Source organism: Podarcis melisellensis (genome assembly GCF_964234715.1).
Source record: "Podarcis melisellensis genome assembly, chromosome: 14".
Taxonomy (NCBI): Eukaryota; Metazoa; Chordata; class Lepidosauria; order Squamata; family Lacertidae; genus Podarcis; species Podarcis melisellensis.
In genome coordinates, this window is record NC_138546.1 from 42,048,443 (window position 1) to 42,072,585 (window position 24,143).

The 24,143-nt window shown below is 46.7% G+C and overlaps 1 protein-coding gene and 2 long non-coding RNA genes across 5 annotated transcripts in view; 1 reads left to right on the forward strand and 2 right to left on the reverse strand.

Moving 5' to 3' along the window:
• The window catches only part of LOC309356868 (tropomodulin-3), a 51,139-nt gene that overhangs the window by 11,211 nt on the left and 15,785 nt on the right, over nt 1-24,143 (forward strand). For both annotated transcript variants that reach the window (XM_081888731.1, XM_081888732.1), the window contains exons 2-5: nt 4,969-5,174; nt 7,853-8,009; nt 20,825-20,947; nt 21,355-21,444. In XM_081888731.1, the coding sequence (XP_081744857.1) occupies nt 5,049-5,174; nt 7,853-8,009; nt 20,825-20,947; nt 21,355-21,444 (496 nt within the window). In that variant the 5' untranslated portion in view covers nt 4,969-5,048. The remainder of the gene's footprint in view (nt 1-4,968; nt 5,175-7,852; nt 8,010-20,824; nt 20,948-21,354; nt 21,445-24,143) is intronic.
• Nucleotides 3,835-4,579, reverse strand: LOC309356986. Its single transcript, XR_014162993.1, has 2 exons — nt 4,168-4,579; nt 3,835-3,958 (listed from the first exon to the last, which is right to left on the reverse strand). It is a non-coding gene; the product is annotated as an uncharacterized lncRNA (long non-coding RNA).
• On the reverse strand, nt 5,198-23,663 carry LOC309356961. 2 transcript variants are annotated; one of them, XR_014162965.1, is made up of 3 exons: nt 22,868-23,041; nt 8,728-8,925; nt 5,198-5,262 (listed from the first exon to the last, which is right to left on the reverse strand). It is a non-coding gene; the product is annotated as an uncharacterized lncRNA (long non-coding RNA). The 2 variants fall into 2 exon arrangements; XR_014162966.1 differs by lacking the exon at nt 5,198-5,262 and adding an exon at nt 23,312-23,663 and having other exon boundaries at nt 8,646-8,925; nt 22,868-22,949.

Below are 24,143 nucleotides of genomic sequence, written 5' to 3' on the forward strand. Positions count from 1 at the left end.
GTTCTTAACTGGTCTTTGACTTGCAAGCAGATGTCACAATCTTGATATTTCCTGCCCCCTTCTCAAAATATAAGGAATTTACCGGCAACCGACGCAGTTTTTGATATTTACTTTATGTATGATATGTTGATATGAAATCTTACGTTTTGGAGCAAGCTCCGACATTTGATCCCTGGAGTCAAAGAGAACATGGCCCAGTGGTTGACATATTGCCAAGATCAAATAGTTAGGCACTTCCTTTAAAGTAAACAATGACGTTCAAAGAAATCTGTAAGCCGAGCTCTAATGGAATCGAGTAAGAAAGCAGCTTTGGACTTGAGTGAGCAGGATGTAAGGGAAACTGTGTAATCAAATAAGAGCGAAGTGATAAAATGATGAAATCCTCCCAAATTCACATTAGGGCAATGCCTTCATTTGGCCAATTAAAATGCCACCGAATGATTTGCAAGCTTTTGAGTTCTCCAGGACTCTTAATCAAGAGTAATTAAAATGGGTGGGTTTAGAGCAATGGAGTCTTGCCCACAGCACTATTAAATGCTGTGTAAGTTTCAGGTTGTACCTGGGATGTCTGGGGAGGAGAAAAACACAGTGCTTGATCCGCCATCTTTGAACATATAGGTGTTGTACCCAAACGAAGTCCTACTTGGAGCAGACCCACTGAAATGAATGGGTCTTAGTTAGTTGTGTCCACTCATTTCAATGGGTCTGTTCTGAGCAGGACTAGCATTGGGGACAAGCACTGCTAGCTGTTGCCCAGATCCTTCTCCATCCTTAGGCTAAATGCACAGGTTCTTTTGTAGGTGAAAAACAGGAATAAAAAGAAGGTAGGCAGCTTTTAACGAAGCTGGAGGTTACTTATAGCAGGTGTGTTGTGTTGTTGTTTTTTAAAAAAAGTCAAGTGAAGTCAAATTGGATAACTTATCTATGGTGGTGGCGAGCTTTTGGCCTACCAGATGTTGCAACAGCACCATCAAGCATGACCAATGGTCAGGGAGGATGGGAGTTGTAGTTCAGCAGCGCCTGGCAGGCCAGAGATTCCCCACATCCTGTAATAGATGGAAGGAATATGCTTTCCAAATGAAGTCTCCTTGTCTGGTGGCTTAAGATCCCCTTCCTTTAGTTTAGGATCCTGTTTCCGAATGGCTTGAATTCTGCATTCTCCCAAAGTCACCCAAAAACAAAGGAATCCATCTTGGCACATAAGGGAAACTATGATACAGTGGTGCCTCGCAAGGCGAAAAGAATCCGTTCCGCGAGTCTCTTCGTCTAGCGGTTTTTTCGTCTTGCAGAGCAAGCCCATTGACAGCTTAGCGGATTAGCGCTATTAGCGGCTTTTCGCGGCTTAGCAGATAAGCGGCTTAGCGGCTTAGAAAAAGGGGGGGGGGAGGAAAAAAAAAACCCGCAGGAACTCGCAAGACATTTTCGTCTTGCGAAGCAAGCCCAAAGGAAATTCGTTTTGCGAAGCACCTCCAAAACTGAAAACTCTTTCGTCTAGTGAGTTTTCCGTCTTGCGAGGCATTCGTCTTGCGGGGCACCATTGTAATGTGTGTTTGCTCTTGATTGTTGAATTGACTCTTTGGGTTGCAAAGGAAAACAGTGGAAGGGAAAGAGAAGTGGCTACTTCTACTCTGTGGCATGCAAGAAACCACTCCTTGTTTCGGCTGCAGTGAGAAAAGGGTTGAAGTAGAAAAAGATGTGTGAACCTGAAAAGAACAAGTGGTTTGTTTATTTCAAATAGGCAACACATTTTATGAAAAAGTGATTGAGGGCTATATAAGAACCTGGCTGTATTGTCTACTACAGACCTGAGGAACATTCCCCCAGATGTGTTTTGGAGGCCACATCTAACCCCAGGTTCTCAGCTGGCCATCCTTGTCATAAGGCAGACATGGAGAACCAGTTATCCTATGAGTGCTGTTGGGTCCCCAACTTCCATCAGCCGCAGCCAGCAAGGCCCATGGTGGGAGAAATAGACCGGCAGCATTGGGAGGGCCATAGATCTCCCCACCTCTCCCTATAAAGGTTTCTAGGATCATAGAAGTGTAGAATGGGAAGGGGCCTCCAGAGTCATCTAGTCCAACCTCCTGCCATGCAGAAATCTTTTGCCCAGTGTGGCCCATGATCCTGAGATTAAGATGCTCTAGCGACTGAGCTGTCTCTGGGGAGTAGTTCATCTCTTCCCTCCCTTGGTTAGCAGTAGAGACTGGTCCATTCGGACAAAGGGGGGCACTGCCTCACCAAGCTCTGTTTGCCCCCAGCCAGCTGCGACCTGCCTGCCATCTTACAGCCAACATTCTCCCCTCCAAATGTTGGGCTACAACCTCCTACGTTGGCTCCCAGTATGTTTCCGAGCACAATTCAAAGTGTTGGTGTTGACCTTTAAAGCCCTAAATGGCCTCGGCCCAGTATACCTGAAGGAGCATCTCCACCCCTGAGGTCCAGCTCCGAGGGCCTTCTGACGGTTCCCTCATTGCGAGAAGCAAAGCTACAGGGAACCAGGCAGAGGGCCTTCTCGGTAGTGGCACCCGCCCTGTGGAACGCTCTCCCATCAGATGTCAAAACGATAAACAACTACCTGACATTCAGAAGACATCTTAAGTCAGCCCTGTTCAGGGAAGTTTTTAATGTATGATATTTTAGTGTTTTTTTAGTTTCTATGGAAGCCGCCCAGAGTGGCTGGGGAAACCCAGCCAGATGGGCGGGGTACAAATAATAAATTATTATTATTATTATTATTTATTATTATTATTATCATCATCCCTGGGCATTGGCCATGCTGGCTGCAACTGATGACAGTTGAAGTCCAAAACATACAGGAGTTGGGAGAGGCTGAAAGAACCAGTAGCTCGCACTGGGATGCAAGCAACTCAGCGGGGGAAATGTTTTGCCATTTTTGCTGACTTGTGCACTTGTGCTTGTGTGTGATCTGCTTTGAATGTAGCCAAGGTTTCCTTTGTGCGTGTTCCAGATTCAGACTGTGAAGGTGACCTTGAGCGCGAAGAAAATTAATAAATGGTTTCACAAAGTTTCTGTATGTGCAGCTGACTCCAAGGTCCTGGGATTTGTAACTAGTGTTTGAAGAGTAGATAAATTATCCCCTCCCTGGTTTTGCCTAGTATAGTGTCTCTGGAGTTTCCATTGTTGTTTTAACAATGAAAGTTGTGTATTCAGTTACTGACTTAAGCCAAAGGTTTTCTTGTTCTTCTTCTTCTTAAATGCAGCGGTATGATATAGTAGGGGGAAAGGGGTTTGTGCATTTTCTGGGCAAGGCATGCCCAGCAATGCAGATAGGCGCTAGATTTTAAACAAAAATCTGAGATGCGACCTGAGTTAAACTCGGACAACAGATCTCAAACTTTACCTTTAAGCTTCCTTAGGGTCATTTCTCACTTGACCTTCTGCACTCGAGAGTATAGATGTCTGAATACAAAATGCATGAGCCTCTCAAGCGAAATGTGCACTTCTTGCTGGCGTTTTATGAATACACATATACTGCTTTTCCTTGTATATCATCCTGTTCAAAGAAATTTACTGCAAAGCAGGATGAACGTAACATCAGTTTGTTGAGTTTTGGGTTTATTAGATTTTAAGAAAATAACTTGCTCTTCCTCCCAAAGGATCATGGGATGGCAAAGAACAATCAGTAATGCAAACAGATCCTAAACAACATATGAAAATACTTACAAATGGGCACATTTAAATACATGTCTTTAAAGTGTGTGGATTTAAAATATTATGACATCGTAGTTGGGCAGGGATTGGACACCCCCACCTTCTTAATTCTTGGGACAAGTGTCAATAGAATAAGAATAATAACCATAACAATAACGTTGCTGATGAAAACTATTTCTCTTTATTTCCCCCCAGTTCTGATTTGAAATTAAAGGGCAAAAGGCAGGAGGCGGGAGAGGAGGCAGAGGTGTAGATTTAAAATAAAATGTAATATGCTGTAAAAGAGCTGTGTTTTGGGTATCCCCTGGCTCTTTCAAGCAGCATTAATAGCAGGTGCATTGATGTGCAGAAGGTGGTGGGGGCGCGCGCATACACACCAGACTATGGAGGTCCTGATTCTCCCCCTGCCCTGGGCCTTGTTTTGCTGCTTGACGCTGCCCCTCTCAAACTTCTGTTTGCACCACGAAGCAGAAAGTGCAGATATCAAGCCTGAACCAGCATCTTTCAGGTTCACAGCTTGGGGGATGTAGAGAGGTTTCAGTTCGGACAGTGATGTACAAAGAAAGGTCTAATTGCCTCTCCTAGTGCTGCAGTCCAGATCTAACTTGGGAGGGAGGGTACATGGCGGTAATTAACCTTATTAAATGATGGTGATGATGATGCCGAGGTCTAAACAGGTCTTCAGCATCACCTCCTGTAAAGTCCTTGATTGACTCTGAATTTCCTTGTTCAGCTTGTCCTCCCCAGGCAAATGTAGGGCTTGAGGTGGTTGATATTTGGGTGGTGGGGCGGCACACTTTACGGTGCTTGGGTCTCAAGCCATTTAGGACCTTTCATGCTAGTGCTAACACCTTAAATTTGCCCCAGTATCTCACTGGCAGCCAGTGCAGTAGCAGCAGCAGCAGCAGCAACAACAACAAGAATAATAATAGGTATTAGTAACAGTAATACAGGCAATTTTCTTTTTGCACAGTGGTTATATTCCGGACTCCCTCGCTCATTGGCATAAGAGTGTGCATAAGCCTGCCCGGTTCCGTGCCTGCCAAGCCCCTGTTCTGCCCTGTTCCGCCCTTTTTCCTAATGTATTTATGACGTATGGGGGCTACTTCCGGGTTCAGCTCGTGTGTGCCATTTGAACGTGCCTAAATCCCTCGTGGCCTGTAGTTTATATTCTGCCATTGCAGTTGGAACAGCTGCTCTGCAGCATCCTAACTCTCTTGAATGACCTTCTGTTTGCACACACCGCTACAGAGCAAAATGCCTTTGTTGATGAGTTCTTTGTCCCTCTTTCCACAGTTCCGATTAAAAATAAAACCCAGGTTGCCAGCCTTGCCGTACACTTGACAAAGCTGCTTGTCCCCTTGCAAGCTGAAGCGATGGCTCTCCCCTTCCGAAAAGACTTGGACAAATACAAGGACCTCGATGAGGATGAAATCCTGGGCAAGTTATCGGAAGAAGAGTTGAAACAACTGGAAACCGTCCTGGATGATCTCGATCCAGAGGTGTGTTTTGGGTCAGCGGGGCAATTCCCTCTGTTTAAAAAAGTGCTTATCCTGCTTTCTCTTGTACAAACATTCAGGGTAGCTAATGCTGCAAGGGGACGCGGGTGGCGCTGTGGGTTAAACCACAGAGCCTAGGACTTGCCGATCAGAAGGTCGGCGGATCGAATCCCCGTGACGGGTTGAGCTCCCGTTGCTCGGTCCCTGCTCCTGCCAACCTAGCAGTTTGAAAGCACGTCAAAAGTGCAAGTAGATAAATAGGTACCACTCCGGCAGGAAGGTAGGTGTTTCCGTGCGCTGCTCTGGTTCTCCAGAAGTGGCTTAGTCATGCTGGCCACATGACCCGGAAGCTGTACGCCGGCTCCCTCAGCCAATAAAGCGAGATGAGTGCCACAACCCCAGAGTCGGCCAAGACTGGACCTAATGTTCAGGGGTCCCTTTACCCTTTCCCTTTAATGCTGCAAGAGAGTGCAAAAAACAGTGGCTTGACAGCACAAGAAGCCTGAATGGAATGAGTCCATGTGTTAATGCTGTTGCACGAACTGCAAGTCCCAGTGACAGGAGCGCAAACATCTTTTCAATGGAAAGCAAATCCTGGGGGAACCTGGGGCATCTTGGCTGTTGCTGGATTCTAAACTTCCATCAGCCCCAGGCAGCATGGCCAATGGTCGGGGATAGGTGCCATGTGTACCACCCTCAAATGGTCATCTGGTCCAGCATCTCACAGTGGCCAACCAGATGCCTGTGGGAAGTCTTTAAGCAGAGCATGAATGCAACCGTGCTCTCCCCTCTTCGTGATTCCCAGCAACCTGTATATAGAAATGGAAGTAGAGCAGGGTTTCCTCAATTTGGGTATGCAGCTATTTTTTGTCCTACAGTTCCCATCATCCCTGACCGCTGGTCCTGCCAGCTAGGGATGATGGGAGTTGTGGTCCAGCAACAGCTTGGAGATACAAGTTTGGGAGAAACAGAAGTACAGCATGGTGAGAGTTGTAGTTCAGCAACATCTGGATGGCCACATCTGGAATGCCATGTGCCTTGGATATACAGGCGCAATGGATTTTAAGGTGTGGATTCCAGAGGAAAAAGCAGATTGTGTGCTTCAACATCATCTCTGGTTCACTCTCCACACGTAGCACTCTTCACACCCAGAAATGGCCTGTCCGTGAGCAAGAAATAGGGTGCCCACAGAATGGATCTGGTTCAGTAGAAAAATCCCAAAATAAAAAGTTTTTTTTTCAGAATAAATCCAGCACAAAATATTAAACATGTATGCACATTGCGGTCTAGGACCCTCGTATCTACAGGACTGCCTCTCCTGGTATACCCCGCGGAGGACCTTAAGGTCTATAAATAGCAATACTCTAGAGGTCCTGGGCCCTAAGGAAGTCAGATTAGCCTCAACCAGGGCCAGGGCCTTTTCAGCACTGGCTCCGGCCTGGTGGAACGCTCTGTCTCATGAGACCAGGACCCTGCAGTATCTGATTTCTTTCCACAGGGCCTGTAAGACAGAGTTGTTCTACCTGGCCTTTGACTTGGAATCAGCCTGATCCCTTCCCGCTCTTTCCTTTTCCTTCTGTGATGGAACCCCTATCTGGGGGACTTCCCTGGCTTTTTCTGGCCCACATAGGACCAGTCTGGATACTTGGCCTTGGTGAAGATTTGACATTTTCTCCCCCCAAACAGTTTTTGATCTGGGCTTCCACTGAAATGAGGCTACATTTTAAGTTGTACTTTAATCCTGTTTTTAAGTTGTATTTTGGTCAATTGTTTTTATTTGTGATGTTAACCGCCCTGAACCCGGTCTTGGCCGGGGAGGGCGGGGTATAAATAAAATTTAATAAATAAATATCAGAATCTGGATATATCCCAGTTCCTGCCAAGTGGAAGAGAGTCTTATGTGTGTGTGTGCACAGGGAGGGGTCTAAAAGTACGTACACCAGAAGTAGGATGTGATGAATAAATGCAGATATTATCATTGTGTTAAAACTGTACAGTGGTGCCCCACAAGACGAATGCCTCGCAAGACGGAAAACCCGCTAGATGAAAGGGTTTTCCGTTTTGGAGGTGCTTCACAAAACGAATTTCCTATGGGCTTGCTTCGCAAGACGAAAATGTCTTGCGAGTTCCTGCAGGTTTTTTTCCCTCCCCCCCTTTTTCCCAAGCCGCTAAGCTGCTTAACAGGTGATCTGCTAAGCCGCTTATCAGCTGATCCGCCAAGCCGCTTATCAGCTGATCCGCCAAGCCGCTTATCAGCTGATCCGCCAAGCCGCTTATCAGCTGATCCGCTAAGCCGCTTGACAGCTGATCCGCTAAGCTGCTAAGCCGGTTATCAGCTGATCCGCTAAGCCGCTAATAGCGCTAATCCGCTAAGCCGCTAATGGGCTTGCTTCGCAAGACCAAAAAACTGCAAGACGAAGAGACTCGCGGAACGGATTCTTTTCGTCTTGCGAGGCACCACTGTACTCAAACTTGCAAGTCTCAACCTTTCCCAGGGGATAGGGCTGATGCAAGGAAACATGAGGTTGGTGATGAATCTGCTCCTGAGACAGGATCCAGGAGGATTTGGCCTTTTCGACCCCTTCCTAAGACACCTGCATGTATTTTATTGGGCCGCTTTTGCGGCTCGTTGTTTTTTGACGAATAAGAGCGATAGAAGCCTTGTCGTTTTCGTTTTGCAGAATGCACTGTTGCCCGCAGGGTTCCGGCAAAAGGACCAGACGTCCAAAAAGCCCTCCGGTGCTTTTGACAGGGAGAAACTCCTTTCATATCTGGAGAAGCAAGCGCTGGAGCATAAAGACGTTGAAGATTTTGTCCCGTTCACGGGAGAAAAGAAAGGTAAGGGCGCCCCGCCCCAGCCCCACCGCCACACCGGGCACAATGGTTTGCGCAAACTCACCCTGAGAGCTAACCGGTGTGAGTTTACTTCTTCACCTTTCTCCTTGCTTCTGCTGTAACTGGTAACGCTTGGCTTCCCAGTGGTACGTCAAGACCCAGTTTATTTATTTATATATTTAAAATAAATTTATTTATTAGGTTTTTCAAATTAAATTTTTACAATCGCATATCAACATACAATAGAAAAACAAGAATTCTCAGAATCTCCTGGACTTCCCCCTGCATCTTTTATAATAATCCAAAACTTTCGCATCTCCATTATATCCCAAATTTGCCATTAAACTACAAGTGTTTTGCCAATCCTACTAACGATTTTAGCTGTCTACAATGGTTTTTAAGATAGATTATAAATCCCCCACCCCCTTATTAAAATTTTGGTCTTCCTGATTTCTTTATTATTATTATTATTTTATTTTCCAATACAATATTTTATTGGTTTTTCCATATTACATCACAATATAAATAAACCAAAGCCATCACCACATCCTGCCCATCCCCCCATATATCCATCAATCAAACCTAATATTCTTTTGTCCCTCCCCCCGCTTCCTTCCGCCCCCACTCAATTCCCTCTACATTCTGAGATTACATTTATCTTTGCATTTACAGTCTTCTCAAATCTTCTACATATTCTTATTATCTTTCCTTACTAATTTACCTCCCCTCAGATACTTTACATTTCTGACTCTTCCGGTCATTTTTGCCCTTTCGGCATAGTCCATCAACTTGATCTGCCATTCTTCTCTGACAGGGACTTTATCTTCTTTCCATCTCTGGGCTAGTCGCATCCGCGCAGCCATACTCATGTACGTAAATAGTACTTTCTGCTCCCTTGGGATTTCGGCACCTAGAAGTCCTAAAAGAAAGGCTTCTGAGTTTTGTTTTGTTTTTAGAAAAAGTTACCGTATTTTTCGCTCCATAAGACGCACCAGACCACAAGACGCACCTAATTTTTGGAGGAGGAGAACAAGAAAAAAAATATTCTGAATCTCAGAAGCCAGAACAGCAAGAGGGATCGCTGCGCAGTGAAAGCAGCAATCCCTCTTGCTGTTCTGGTTCTGTGATAGCTGCGCAGCTCACATTCGCTCCATAAGATGCATACACATTTCCCCTTACTTTTTAGGAGGGAAAATGTGAGTCTTATAGAGCAAAAAATACGGTATTTTAAACTTTTGTAAAGATCCAGTTTAAACCTTATAGCCCCGTCTGTCTTCCGAGGAGTGAGACGAAGGACCTACTCTGTAACAGAGAGGAAGTTGTGTGTGTGTGTGTGTGTGTGTGTGTTGACTCCTTCACACGTACAAACTGGGCCTCGGATGTGCACTTGCCTGCATGAATTTGAGGTCCTCGGAAAATGCGGCTTTTCAGTATCAAAGCAGAGAGGGCTGCTTCTCCAAAACGAATAGAGCACTCCCCTGTCCCTGTCGTAAGCGGTTGCTAAAACTTGAAAGCCTCACCCTGTCCCAGCTGTTGGCGAACATACAATGAGCCAGTGTTGCTGGTGGAGAGGGCTGATGCAAGAAAACTTTCTTTTGCGGAATGACATTTGGAAAGAAAATAGAGATTTCATCCACGTAACAATGGGAGCTTTGTGGCAAAAAGCATTGTGACTATCAAGAAGGCATGCAAACAGTTGTTGTCTGCTGCAAGCACACAGCTTGAGGACCCAGAAGGGTTGGGGAATTGATTCCCTACTTCAGAGGTGGTGAGCTTGGACCAAGCGGGAGTCCTAAATTGACCCGCAAGCCTGTTTTTCTGAAGCCACACTCATCTGCCCTATATATATGCTGTCAGGTGTAAGCAGTGCCAGATGTAGGTATAAGCTAAACAAGCTATAGCGTATGGTCCCACTCTCTTGGGGAGGGGGGCAAAAAAAAAAAGGAGGAAAAACCTGGATATACATTTCCAAAATATAAGATAAGTTCAACAATCACTTTGATAAAATACATTTTGTTATGTGCGAATGGCTTTAGATACCTACAGTGGTGCCCCGCAAGATGAATGCCTCGCAAGACGGAAAACCCGCTAGACGAAAGGGTTTTCCGTTTTGGAGGTGCTTCGCAAAACGAATTTCCTATGGGCTTGCTTCGCAAGACGGAAATGTCTTGCAAGTTCCTGCGGGGTTTTTTTCCCTCCTCCCCTTTTCCCAAGCCGCTAAGCCACTTATCAGCTGATCCGCTAAGCCGCTTAACAGCTGATCCGCTAAGCAGCTAAGCCGCTTAACAGCTGATCCGCTAAGCCGCTTATCAGCTGATCCACTAAGCCGCTTAACAGCTGATCCGCTAAACCGCTAAGCCGCTTATCAGCTAAGCCGCTAAGCCGCTTATCAGCTGATCCGCTAAGCCGCTAATAGTGCTAATCCGCTAAGCCGCTAATGGGCTTGCTTCGCAAGATGAAAAAACCACAAGACGAAGAGACTCGCGGAATGGATTCCTTTCGTCTTGCGAGGCAGCACTGTATTAGGTCCATAAAGTACCATCTAGCATATATTCAACACAAAAAACAGTGACAATATGTTGCTGACAAAGGACAGCTGGACATATAAAGGGCCCCATTACCTTCAGTAGCTTAGGGCCTCATCAAATCTAAATCTGGCCCTGGGTTTAAGGCACCGCTTATCATCTGTCCCTTTGCTTGTGTGGCTGGGGGGGGGGGTAGGAAGGCTAATTACTCCCATCATAGCCTCCAAATTACCTCATGTGGGTTGGAGAGATGTTATTGTCAGCCATCTTCCGATGCGCCCCCTAGTGCCCCCCAACTTTTCTGGTACTCTTATGCCAAACTGTTGGGTGTGGAAGTGTTTTGATATGTGCATTCCCCCCCCCCAAAAAAATCACTCCACCGTGTGATCTCCTCCTTAACTAAATGAAATGTTCCCAGATTATCAGCAAAAACACTCCTGTGCCCCTTGCAAGCTCAAGTGCAGATGTGTCCTTTCGACAACGTTTGTGTTGGTGCGTGTCGGGCAAGAGGAATCTCGAAAAGCTCTCAGTTGGCTCTCTGCCTGTATAGTTATGTCATTGTTTCCAAAGGCTGTGCAGAGTTTTGCCCTCACAGTGACTGAACAATGAGCTTGAGTTTTGAGAGTATTTGCTCATTACCTGGAAAGGAATCTCGGAAGTTTTCTCAGAACAGAAACAAGGGTGGGTCTGCGCAAGACGAGACTCGCTGGGAGCTCCAGTGAGACCAAGTTTGCATTTGTGTGAGGGTCTTTTTTGTTGTCGTTGATTGCACAATGGAGCAGCTAAACTGTGGCATTGATCACGGTGTTTAAAAGGGAAGAACACAGCAGTGTTTAAATTTGGGTCGGTTATGGGGACTCTGTCAGCCTCAGCCAACACAGCCAATGGTCTGTGAGGAGTTGCCGTCCGGTGACTCGCACACTCCTTATCTTTGAGTACTTCAGAAGTTCTTCAGAGCTGTGTGAGAAAGTTTCTGTGTGTGTGCTTTGGCCAAAGTGCACCCCGGGAGCTGCAGTGGAAGGGAAATAGCACAAACTGTGCTCTGCTGCAGTGGCTCAAGACCGCCATACCTCAAGGACCGCCTCTTTCCATATGAACCTACCTGGACCCGGAGATCACCTTCTGAGGCCCTTCTTCGCGTGCCGCCTCCTTGAGAGGCCCAGAGGGTGGCAACACGAGAACGGGGCCTTCTCTGCAGTGGCTCCCCGTCTGTGGAATGCTCTCCCTGGAGAAGTTCGCCTGGCGCCTTCATTACACACCTTTAGGCCCCAGGCAAAAAGGTTCCTTTTTAACCAGGCCTTTGGTTGATCTGTTTGACATCCTATACCCTTTTAAAATGTGACTCTTTTCTTCGGGGGGTGTTATTGGGTTGTTGTTTTTATTCTGATTATATATGTTGTGATCTTTTCTGTGACCTGCCCCGAGACCTCCAGGTATAGGGTGGTATAAAGGTAAAATATAAAGGGATCCCTGACTATTAGGTCCGGTCATGACCGACTCTGGGGTTGCGGTGCTCTTCTCACTTTATTGGCCAAGGGAGCCGGCGTACAGCTTCCGGGTCATGAGGCCAGCATGACTAAGCCGCCTCTGGCGAACCAGAGCAGAGCATGGAAACGCTGTTTACCTTCCCGCCGGAGTGGTACCTATTTATCTACTTGCACTTTGACATGCTTTCGAACTGCTAGGTTGGCAGGAGCAGGGACCGAGCAACGGGAGCTCACCCCTTCGCGGGGATTCGAACCGCCGACCTTCTGATCGGCAAGTCCTAGGCTCTGTGGTTTAACCCACAGCGCCACCCGCGTCCCTATAGGGTGGTATATAAACTCAATAAATAATAAGAAGACCATTGCCTGGCCGTCCAGGCTTCCTCTGTCACAAGTATGCTATTATTCATAGTCTACCTCCACTCTCAGAGGCGGTGTTGAACTACAGGTAGATGAGTTATTGGCTTGGACCAGCAGGGCTTTCCTTTCCGTACTCAAAGGAGTACGTTTATGGCTGTTCTGCAGTCTGCCAAGGGAATCCAGGTTAGGTGCTCACAGTGAATTTTGGACAAGTACCCATTTTGTGCTTTTCATAGAGATTTCATTGCCTGTGTACTGTTGCTGCCTTTGCAGAACCCAGAATGCTTTGGAGCTGTGGGAGACGGCTGAGCTGTCTCAGTTCTTAACGTGCAACTCTGCAGTGCTGGGTTTAATAATGGAAACTAATGGACAGGAAAGGCACAAGAATGGGAACTGGCAGATTTTCCCCTGGAAACCAACCAGGAGGGAGGTGCTTTTCCCCAGTTGCGCGCTTGCCCTGTTGCCGAGGGGGGTGGCAGCTTGTGTGTTTTGGGCAGATTGCCTCAGAGCCCTCTTTTGTGAAGCCAATTCTGTTTTTAATAACTGGGTTCTTTTCCTGTTGCATACCATGAAGAATAATGCTAATCAGAAGGAACAGAAATGCAATAGCAGGCAGAGAAAAGTAAAAGAGAGGAGGGCGCATGTAATGTATATCCATTGCTTTCAGCATTTTCAGACTTGCTATATAATTGGGTGGCGCTGTGGGTTAAACCACAGAGCCTAGGACTTGCCGATCAGAAGGTGGGCAGTTCGAATCCCAGCGACGGGGTGATCTCCCGTTGCTTGGTCCCTGCTCCTGCCAACATAGCAGTTCAAAGGCACGTCAAAGTGCAAGTAGATAAATAGGTACCGCTCCAGCGGGAAGGTAAACGGCATTTCCGTGTGCTGCTCTGGTTCGTCAGAAGCGACTTAGTCATGCTGGCCACATGACCTGGAAGCTGTATGCCGGCTCCCTCGGCTAGTAAAGCGAGATGAGCGCCGCAACCCCAGAGTCAGCCACGACTGGACCTAATAGTCAGGGGTCCCTTTACCTTTACTTTATATATAATTGGGGAGCATTCATAATCCTGTGGTATGTCCTTGTGTGCAGAAAGTCCCAAATTCAGTCCTCAGCATGGGAGGCTGTGATGGCCACCAACTTGGAAGGCTTCAAAAGAGGGTGAGAGAATTTCTTAGAGGGAAAGGCTGTCAACGGCTGCTAGCTATGATGTTCTACCTCAGAGGTCAGCAACCTTTTTCAGCTGTGGGCCGGTCTACTGTGCCTCAGACCATGTGGTGGTCCAGACCACAGTGGTACCTCGGGTTACAGACGCTTCAGGTTACAGGCGCTTCAGGTTACAGACTTCGCTAACCCAGAAATAGTACCTTGGGTTAAGAACTTTGCTTCAGGATGAGAACAGTAATCGTGCTCTGGTGGCGCAGTGGCAGCAGGAGGTCCCATTAGCTAAAGTGGTACCTCAGGTTAAGAACAGTTTCCAGTTAAGAATGGACCTCCAGAATGAATTAAGTTCTTACCCCGAGGTACCACTGTATATTTTTTTGGGGGGGGGGGAATGAACAAATTCTTATGCCCCACAAATAACCCAGAGATGCATTTTAAATAAAAGCACACATTCTACTCATGTAAAAACACGCTGATTCCCGGAACGTCGGCCAGATTGAGAAGGTGATTGGGCCAGATCCGGCCCCTGGGGCTTACTTTGCCTACCCCTGTTCTACCTCCTCCATTGTCAAATGTCTTTCCATGCCAATTGCTGGGAATCGCAGACAGGCAGAGGGCGGTTGTATTCATGTCCAGCTTGCAGGCTGCCCCCAAGGCATCTTGCTGTGAGAACAGGATGCTGAACTAAGTGGACCAATGGCCTGATCTAGTAGCCTCATCCTATGTTGTTATCTGGAGGGCATCAGGTGGATAGATCTGTGGCAGGAGACAACTTGTTCCTGTGTGCTATCATATCCAACCAGCAGCATGAGGTCTGCTTTTAAATCATAGAATCATAGAGTTGGAAGAGACCACAAGGGCCATCGAGTCCAACCCCCTGCCAAGCAGGAAACACCATCAGAGCACTCCTGACATATGGTTGTCAAGCCTCTGCTTAAAGACCTCCAAAGAAGGAGACTCCACCACACTCCTTGGCAGCAAATTCCACTGTCGAACAGCTCTTACTGTCAGGAAGTTCTTCCTAATGTTTAGGTGGAATCTTCTTTCTTGTAGTTTGGATCCATTGCTCCGTGTCCGCTTCTCTGGAGCAGCAGAAAACAACCTTTCTCCCTCCTCTATGTGACATCCTTTTATATATTTGAACATGGCTATCCTATCACCCCTTAACCTCCTCTTCTCCAGGCTAAACATGCCCAGCTCCCTTAGCCGTTCCTCATAAGGCATCGTTTCCAGGCCTTTGACCATTTTGGTTGCCCTCCTCTGGACACGTTCCAGTTTGTCAGTGTCCTTCTTGAACTGTGGTGCCCAGAACTGGACACAGTACTCCAGGTGAGGTCTGACAAGAGCAGAATACAGTGGCACTATTACTTCCCTTGATCTAGATGCTATACTCCTATTGATGCAGCCCAGAATTGCATTGGCTTTTTTAGCTGCCACGTCACACTGTTGGCTCATGGCAAGTTTGTGGTCAACCAAGACTCCTAGATCCTTTTCACATGTACTGCCCTCAAGCCAGGTGTCACCCATCTTGTATTTGTGCCTCTCATTTTTTTTGCCCAAGTGCAAAAAAAATGTAAATGTAAATGTACGTGTTTACTTTTCAGCACTTGTTTTCCTATCATCTTTTTTAAAAAGAAGGCAGCAACCCATTAAAATCAACAACGCACCACTAAATAGGGATGTTGCCATTGGTGCAAACCACTAGCGGCTGCGTAGTGGCCCAGTTTTGTGTTCCAGTCTACCAGTTGGAGATGATATACTCCACTGTTGATGAGATCATTCCTGTACAGTGGTACCTCAGGTTACAGACGCTTCAGGTTACAGACTCCGCTAACCCAGAAATAGTACCTCAGGTTAAGAAATTTACTTCAGGATGAGAACAGAAATCGCGTGGTGGCGGCGGGTAGCCCCATTAGCTAAAGTGGTACCTCAGGTTAAGAACAGTTTCAGGTTAAGAACAGACCTCCAGAACGAATTAAGTTCTTAAACTGAGGTACCACTGTATACAGTGGTGTCCCGCAAGACGAACGCCTCGCAAGGCGGAAAACCCGCTAGACGAAAGGGATTTCCGTTTTGGAGGCGCTTCGCAAAACGAATTTCCCTATGGGCTTGCTTCGCAACAGGAAAATGTCTTGCGAGTTCCTGCTGGGTTTTTTCCCTCCCCCCCCTTTTTCTAAGCAGCTAAACCGCTTATCAGCTGATCCGCTAAGCCGCTATAAGCCGCTAAACCGCTAATAGCGCTAATCCACTGAGCTGTCAATGGGCTTGCTTCGCAAGACGAAAAAAACGCTATACGAAGAGCCTCACGGAACGGATTAATTTCGTCTTGCGAAGCACCACTGTATGAAGAAAGCAGCTCTCAATTAGTTGTGATAAATCTTCTGTCTCCCATTTTGGTCCTGAACACTTTTGGTTCATAGGATTGAACCCATTGTCAGGCCTATTCAGAGCACACCCATTGCAATTAATGGGCACAACTGGCTATTGTCCGTTGATTTCAATGCGCTTACCCTTAAGTAGGATTTAATAGGCTGCAACCCACAGGCCCTATTGTACCTGGTGTCTTGGAGGCCTTGCAGAATCAAGTTCAGTATCAGTCGTATTTGTTTCGACATGGACCTCTAAAGACTATAAAACGAGTCCAGGGCAAAATTGGGTCCCATCAGATCTACGTCCAAGTTTTCTGTGCCATAAAAACTCCGACCCTTTAGTCTTCCATTGCTTGTAATATTGCTAAGATGGATTCCAGACATATTTGATTCCCCCCCACCCTGTTTCATTTCCTTTTATCTTGAAGATCAGAGTTGGCTCTTGCCAAGACTTGTGACAACGTGAAAGTGAATTCAAGGAAAACAGAACCAGATGGTGATGAGCTGGAAAAGGGAGGCTTGACACTGTTTGGTGAGATTCGCTTTTCAGCAAAAGATGCTCCCCTTTCTTGCTTCATTATTGTGCCTGTATCCCAGGCTTTCTCAACTTTGGGTCCACAGATGTTGTTGGACAACAACTCCCATCATTCCTGACCACTCGTCCTGCAAGCTAGGGATGATGGGAGTTGTAGTCCAACAACATCTACAGACCCAAGATTGAGGAAGGCTGCTGTATCTTGTTCTCTGTCTTGTTGTTTTTAATATACAGAATCCACAATGTAAAATAAAAGTGTTTGGTCTAAGCAAAATGGCTAGGAGAAGCAGGAATTCCCCCCCCCCCCAGGAATATTTATTAAGATTTTCAATAATAATACAATAAAAGTCAAAAAATAAAAAAACAAAAAAATGACAAAAATACAAAAATAAAAATAATTTTTAAAAAACAGATAAAATTTCCATTTACTTATTTTTCATTAACTTATTTCCCAGACCTCCTCATACCTCCCTTTTTTGTATTCCAATTCAAATTATTAGTTCAGCAAATCCTTATTAATAAATTTTAACCTATTTCTAAATCCTTTTTTTCCCATATTTATCTTAAAGCATTGCAGCTGGAAACCACTTAATTTCTATCCGACATCCTTCTAACATTCATTAATTTTGCAAGAATTATCTATATTTACTTGATTCCTGGCCTGCCCTCCATATGGTGTCAGGACGGATTGCAGCACGGTAACCATACAGTAATTTTAAAAGATTAGAATCATTTTAAAAAGTCAAATTCTTCCAACCAAGTTGTTGTTGTTGATGATAATTATATGTCACCCATCTGACTGAGTTGCACCAGCCACTCTGAGTGGCTTTCTACAAATTAAAAACATGAATAAGTATCAAACATAATAAGTATAGATTCATCAAAAAGGATTGGTCCCACAAAACAAAATACCTTAACTCTCAAGTAAATAAATAAGTGTGTCTTCAGCGTATAGGGGAATATGCACTGAAGATGCTTCTGTGAAGAGGGATTTCTGCAAATGAGGGGCTGCCACAGAGAAAACCCTTTCCCATACCGCCATTCCCCACACTTATGGGAGTGGGGGAACTACTGACAGAGCCCCCTCTGATGACCTTGACACCCAAGAGGGTCTCTAGGGGTGGAGGCAGGATTTCAGAACCTTCTGGAGTCTCCTTCAGGGTCTTCAGAAGCCCTCAGAATCTGGGATCAGAAAGCCAAGAAGGGATGGAACAGAATATCGGTCCCAGAGCAAGGGAGTCCCGTAATCTCAGTGCCTGGGTTGCCACTCTCTGTATCTCAGATGGTGGGCAAATACAGAGTAAGGGCCCTGACTATGGTCTGGAGGTATGGTCCAGTTTGCTCCAGAGCAGTGTCCTACAACTCCCATCATCCCTGACTATTGGTCATGGCAACTGGGGCTGATGGGAATTGAAGTTACGATGCTGGTAATGATATATGGCTTGCTGTCATTTTCACAGGGATTAGGGATTGGTTACAGGTCTGAGGGTATTGGCGTGAGCTAGGGGCTCGTGTGGCCGTTAGGCATTGGTAGGGGCATTGTTATGCAGATGAGTCGGGGGGAGGAGCGCCATCACCTCCCCCAAATATTCAAGGATAGTCCGATAAAGGATTCCGGGGGGCGTTGCCTCGTCCGAAACCTATGGAGGCTAGGCCCTAAAGCGCCCCCCCCAGCGGTGACTACTTGGGGAGTGCCTAGGGATGTGCATCTCAGGGGCTATCCTGCTGGAGTTGACCCCTTCCAGTTCTCATACCGGATAGTCTGATAGGACCAATGCCTAAAGCCAATACCGCTCTTATCTGTAACCAATAAAGTTGTGGCCATTTTTAGCCCGTTAACCTAAAATCTTGGTGTCCTGTGTCTTTATTTATTCCATCTGGTGGGGGGCGGGATTCGCCACACAATTGAAGTTACAGGCTCCTCACTTCTGTTTTGATAGCTCATTGGTAGAATATGTGCTTTGCATGCAGACGGTTCAAGGCTTCATTCGACAGTAATGGGGATCAGGTAGCGAAGGGAAATAAGACCCTTTCTGCCAGGAGAGCTGTTGCCAGTCAGAGTCTGCGATATTGGGCTAGGTGGGCATTAGTCCAAGCTGGCTTAAGACTTCTTTTTAGGTTCCCTCACATCTCTCAATCCTCTAGCTCAAGGGTAGGAAAACTTGGCCCTCCAGATGTTTCTGGACTACAACTCCCATCGTCATTGACCATGCTTGCTGGGGATGATGGGAGTTGTAGTTCAGCAACATTTGGAGAGCCAAAGTTTGCCCACCCCTCCTCTGGGGTTTCCTGTTGCACAGGTTGGTTGCATCTATGTGGATTCACAACTTTCTCATACTGAACACATATATTCAGCTCCAGTGTTTGCTCTCATAGGAAGCAGCAAATTGGGATAGGAGTGCCATCTACTGAATTACTCAGAATGCCTTAGCAGAGAAATAATTCAAGTGCTGCTGTCAGGCATCCATCAGAGAGATGTCTGAAGCACCATTTCCACCAGCTTTCCCCAATCTGATGTCCTGGAATTTGACAGCCCATCAGCCCCCATCACTCCTAGATGTGCTAACCTGGTGCCATCAGGCATCCATACAGAACATCTGGCAAATGCTGATTTAAGCTTTTGCCTGCAATTTAAATGGCTCAGATGCATTGCAATCAAAAGACTGAAGCCAATTAGGTTGTCGGATTACTGAGCTACTCACTGATCTCGTGTCTAAATGCAATAGCTGAATTTTCATGTTCAATTTGGCAAATGCAGTCTATATCAAACTGGCAGACAGGCTGACACGCTTGTTGTGGAATGCAGCCTTTATGATGCACGGTAATGGTGATAATGATCTAGGCCAGGATCCAAAGAAGTACCTTTGGGGTACTTCCTGAGAGCTTGGATATGCTCATTAAGGTGCTGTGATTAGTATTATAGAATTGTAGAGTTGGAAGGGACCATGAGGGACATCTAGTCCAACCCCTTGCAATACAGAGATCTTTTGCCCAACATGGGACTCGAACCCATGACCCTGAGATTAGGAGTCTTGTACTTTACTGGCTGAGCTATCCCAGTAATTTAAATAAATAAACAAAGCCATTTTGGAGCGGCAGATGCCCATGCTGTGTTTTAGCAGTGGGGAATCTCTGGCCTGGGGTGGGGGTGTTTAATGTGACCCTCTAGGCTTCTCTGTATGTGCCCTTGGGACTCTCCCAGAGCCACACACACTCCTCATTCTTTCATCCTCCTTGCTCGCATACCCTCCGTCATTCCTCTGATGAAGATAGGGACGCCCTATTCAATAATAAGGGACGCCGGTGGGTTAAACCACAGAGCCTAGGACTTGCTGATCAGAAGGTCGGCGGTTCAAATCCCCGCAACAGGGTGAGCTCCCGTTGCTCGGTCCCAGCTCCTGCCAACCTAGCAGTTCGAAAGCACGTCAAATTGCAAGTAGATAAATAGGTACTGCTCTGGCGGGAAGGTAAACGGCGTTTCCGTGTGCTGCTCTGGTTCTCCAGAAGCGGCTTAGTCATGCTGGCCACATGACCTGGAAGCTGTACGCCGGCTCCCTTGGCCAATAAAGCGAGATGAGCGCCACCACCCCAGAGTCGGCAACGACTGGACCTAATGGTCAAGGGTCCCTTTACTTTTATCTTATTCAATAATAAGCATTACAATAATTTTGTTTTTTATATCCTGCCCATCAGGCTGGGTCGCCGCAGCCACTCTGGGTGCCTTCCAGCACATATAAAACATAACAAAATATCAAACATTAAAAAATTCCCTATACAGGGCTGCCTTCAGATGTCTTCTAAAAGCCAAATAGTTGTTTATTTCCTTGACATCTGATGGGAGGGCGCTCCACAGGGTGGGTGCCACTGCCAAGAAGGCCCTCTGCCTGGTTCCCTATAACCTTGCTTCTCTCAGTTAGGGAACCACCAGAAGGCCCTGCATGCTAGATCTCAGTTTCTGGGCTGAGCGATGAGGATGGAGACACTTCTTCAGGTATACAGGCCTGAGGCATTACCCCTTTAGCGATGTGGTTTGGTTTGGTGGGTACAGTGGTACCTTGGGTTAAGAACTTAATTTGTTCTGGAGGTCTCTTCTTAACCTGAAACTGTTCTTAACCTGAAGCACCACTTTAGCTAATGGGGCCTCCTGCTGCTCCTGCGCCGCCACTGCAGTTTCTGTTCTCATTCTGAAGCAAAGTTCTTAACTCGAGGTACTATTTCTGGGTTAGTGGAGTCTGTAACCTGAAGCGTATGTAACCCGAGGTACCACTGTATTGACTTTGTAAGCTACTGATCATCATGCAATGTGATCTCAAGATCCTGCAAGGTTGTCGAAAGCTGAGCACCGATAATATCCTAAAACAACTGTCTTCCTCTTTTGAACAGGGAAAGTATTTATTCCAAAGCCAAAGCCAGTACAGTCTTACACAGAAGAAAAAGTGAGTCTTGATCCTGAGCTGGAGGAAGCATTGACAAGTGCTACAGACAGTGAACTATGTGACATTGCAGGTTGGTTGGTTGGTTTGTGTGTATGTGTGTGTTGAGTTTGATTTAGCTTTTCTAAAAGCATGATCCTGCATACAAGTATTCTTAAGGCTTCTTCCCTGGGATGGGAAGCCACAAATGGTTGGACTACAACTCCCATCATCCCTAACCATTCACCATGTTGGCTGGGGCTGGTGGGAGTGGGGAATACCAACAACATCAGGAGAGCTACAGGTTCCAGTCTCTGGCATAGATGATGATGGTGTGAGCCATATCTCAGAAGCAGTCCATGGATGTTAGTGGCGCTGTACAAGGAGTCGTATGAATGACTTTGGTCTTTGGGAAATTCTGCTGCAGATTCATGTTTCGGTCGCCTTAAGGGCCCAGCTGCAAAACCTAACCGCTCTTTGTTTCTCCTTTCTCCTGAACAGCTATCCTGGGAATGCACAACTTGATAAGCAACTCTCAGTTTTGCGATATTGTGGGAAGTAGCAACGGTGTCGCCAATGAAAGTTTCTCAAGTGAGTTTTCTTGCTGAAAGTCTGGAAATGCAACATTGTGGGTTGGACTGAAAGTGAGCCTCGCTGAGATGGGTTTCCCAATGCAATTGAGCACTTGCAGACACACGGTGGATTATAATAATAATTAATAATAATTTATTATTTGTACCCCGTCCATCTGGCTGGGCCTCCCCAGCCACTCTGGGTGGCTTCCATAGAAACCAAAAATACACTAAAATATCACAGATTAAAAGCTTCCCTGAACAGGGCTACCATAAGATGTCTTCTGAATATCAGGTAGTTATTTATCGCTTTGACATCTGATGGGAGGGCGTTTCACAGGGCGGGCGCCACTACCGAGAAGGCCCTCTGCCTGGTTCCCTGTAGCTTTGCTTCTCGCAATGAGGGAACTGCCAGAAGGCCCTCGGCGCTGCACCTCAGCGTCCGGGCAGAAGGATGGGGGTGGAGACGCTCCTTCAGGTATACTGGACTGAGGCCGTTTAGCGCTTTAAAGGTCAGCACCAACACTTTGAATTGTGCTCGGAGCACGTACTGGGAGCCAATGTAGGTCTTTCAAGACCAGTGTTATATGGTCCCAGCGGCCACTCCCAGTAACCAGTCTAGCTGCTGCATTCTGGATTAGTTGTAGTTTCCGAGTCACCTTCAAAGGTAGCCACACATAGAGCGCATTGCAGTAGTCCAAGCGGGAGATAACTAGAGCATGCACCACTCTGGTGAGACAGTCCGCGGGCAGGTAGGGTCTCAGCTTGCATACCAGGTGGAGTTGGTAGACAGCTGCCCTGGATACAGAATTGACCTGCGCCTCCATGGACAGCTGTGAGTCCAAAATGACTCCCAGGCTGCGCACCTGGTCCTTCAGGGGCACAGTTACCCTATTCAGGACCAGGGAGTCCTCCACACCAGCCCGCCCCCTGCCCCCCCAAAACAGTACTTCTGTCTTGTCAGGATTCAACTTCAATCCATGTTTATTATCTATGTTTGCCATTTTTATTTTTATTTTAAAGTGTCCTAAGCTTTTGTCCTGGACAAGGCAGCAGCTTAATAGGATTCCTTCAGAGTCCCAAGGCTACTCAGTTGTGAGAGGTGACTCGGTGGGTCTCTTATGCCTTTGTTAAGGAGGTCCAAGAGACTCTTCTCATCATAATATTCCTGTGAGGCATAATTGCAGTTTTATGCCCCATCTGCACAACAACAACAATTTATTATTTATATCCCGGCCATCTGGCTGGGTTTCCCCAGCCCCTCTGGGCGGCTCCCAACAAAATTTTAATAATAATAATAATAATAATAATAATAATAATAATAATAATAATAATTTAAAGTGATAAAACATCAACATTGGTCCAAGGAGCATCTTTAAAAACTGGGCATGTGGTGGGGGCACGAATCTTCAGGAGGTCTGCCCTCTTTCCCATGACTTTACCTTCTGCGCAACCAGCGGGACATTGTGCCACGGGGGTACAAAACCGAAGATGTCCAGAAAGTCAGTCAATCCATCTGAACAGCTTTCAAGACAAGAAAAGAACAGAAGAAGGGATCTGAATGGCTACTAACTGATCCAACTGACTGGGCTTTCAGCCAGGGATCCTTTCAAAGAACTCACCTGGCCTCCTAGGAAACAAAACATTCCCCAGGATTCCACAGCTGTAAGGCGGCTGAGGGAGAGGCAGTAGGCAGATGCAAGTCCCACGCTCCCATTTCAGGCAGCACAGAACCTGTGGGCGCCTAAGCCACCACATCACTCCTAAAAAGTTTCGTGAGCCCTTAAAAAAAAAAATAATAATTTTGTCCCGTCCCCCCAGTGATGACACCTGGGGCACCACCCCTTCCTCCGTCACTGTGCCTCCCCTCTTTCCCATGACTTTACCTTCTACGCCACTAGCAGCACAAAGATCTTCAGAACCAAAAAGGTCCAGAAAGTCAGTCAAACAGCTTTCAAGACCACAAAAGAAGAATTGCTGCTTTATGGGCTCCTAACTGATCCAACTGGCTTTCAACTGACCCAGGGATCCTTTCAAGCAACTCACCTGGTCTCTTAGGAAACAAAACATTCCCCAGGATTCCACAGCTGGTTGTGAGGTCAGAGCCTGGCCAAGGACTGGAGCCAATGGGCTCTGGGCTCCAGGAACGCTCTCTCTGCCAGGCCCAGGGCACCACTGGGTAACCTCAGGTAGCTGCCAAGCGTCTGACCCTCCTTCTTTCCCTCAGAGAATCCCAGGCACAGAGTTACAATTCCCAGCAACTGAACAAGAATAAGAATAAGAATAGTTTACTTATATCCCGCCCATCGGGCTGGGTTTCCCCAGCCCCTCTGGGCAGCTCCCAACAGTATATTAAAACACAATAAAACAGGCTTCCTCAACCTCAGCCCTCCAGATGTTGTTGGCCTACAACTCCCATGATCCCTAGCTAGCAGGACCAGTGGTCAGGGATGATGGGAATTGTAGTCTGGAGGGTTGAGGTTGCGAAAGCGTGGAATAAAACATCAAACATTAAAAACTTCCCTAAACAAGGCAGCCTTCAGATGTCTTCTAAAAGTTAGATAGTTGTTTTAATTGCTTGACATCTGATGGGAGGACGTTCCACAGGGCAGGTGCCACTACCGAGAAGGCCCTCTGCCTGGTTCCCTGCAACCTCACTTCTCGCAATGAGGGAACCACCAGAAGGCCCTCGGCGCTGGACCTCAGTGTCTGGGCAGA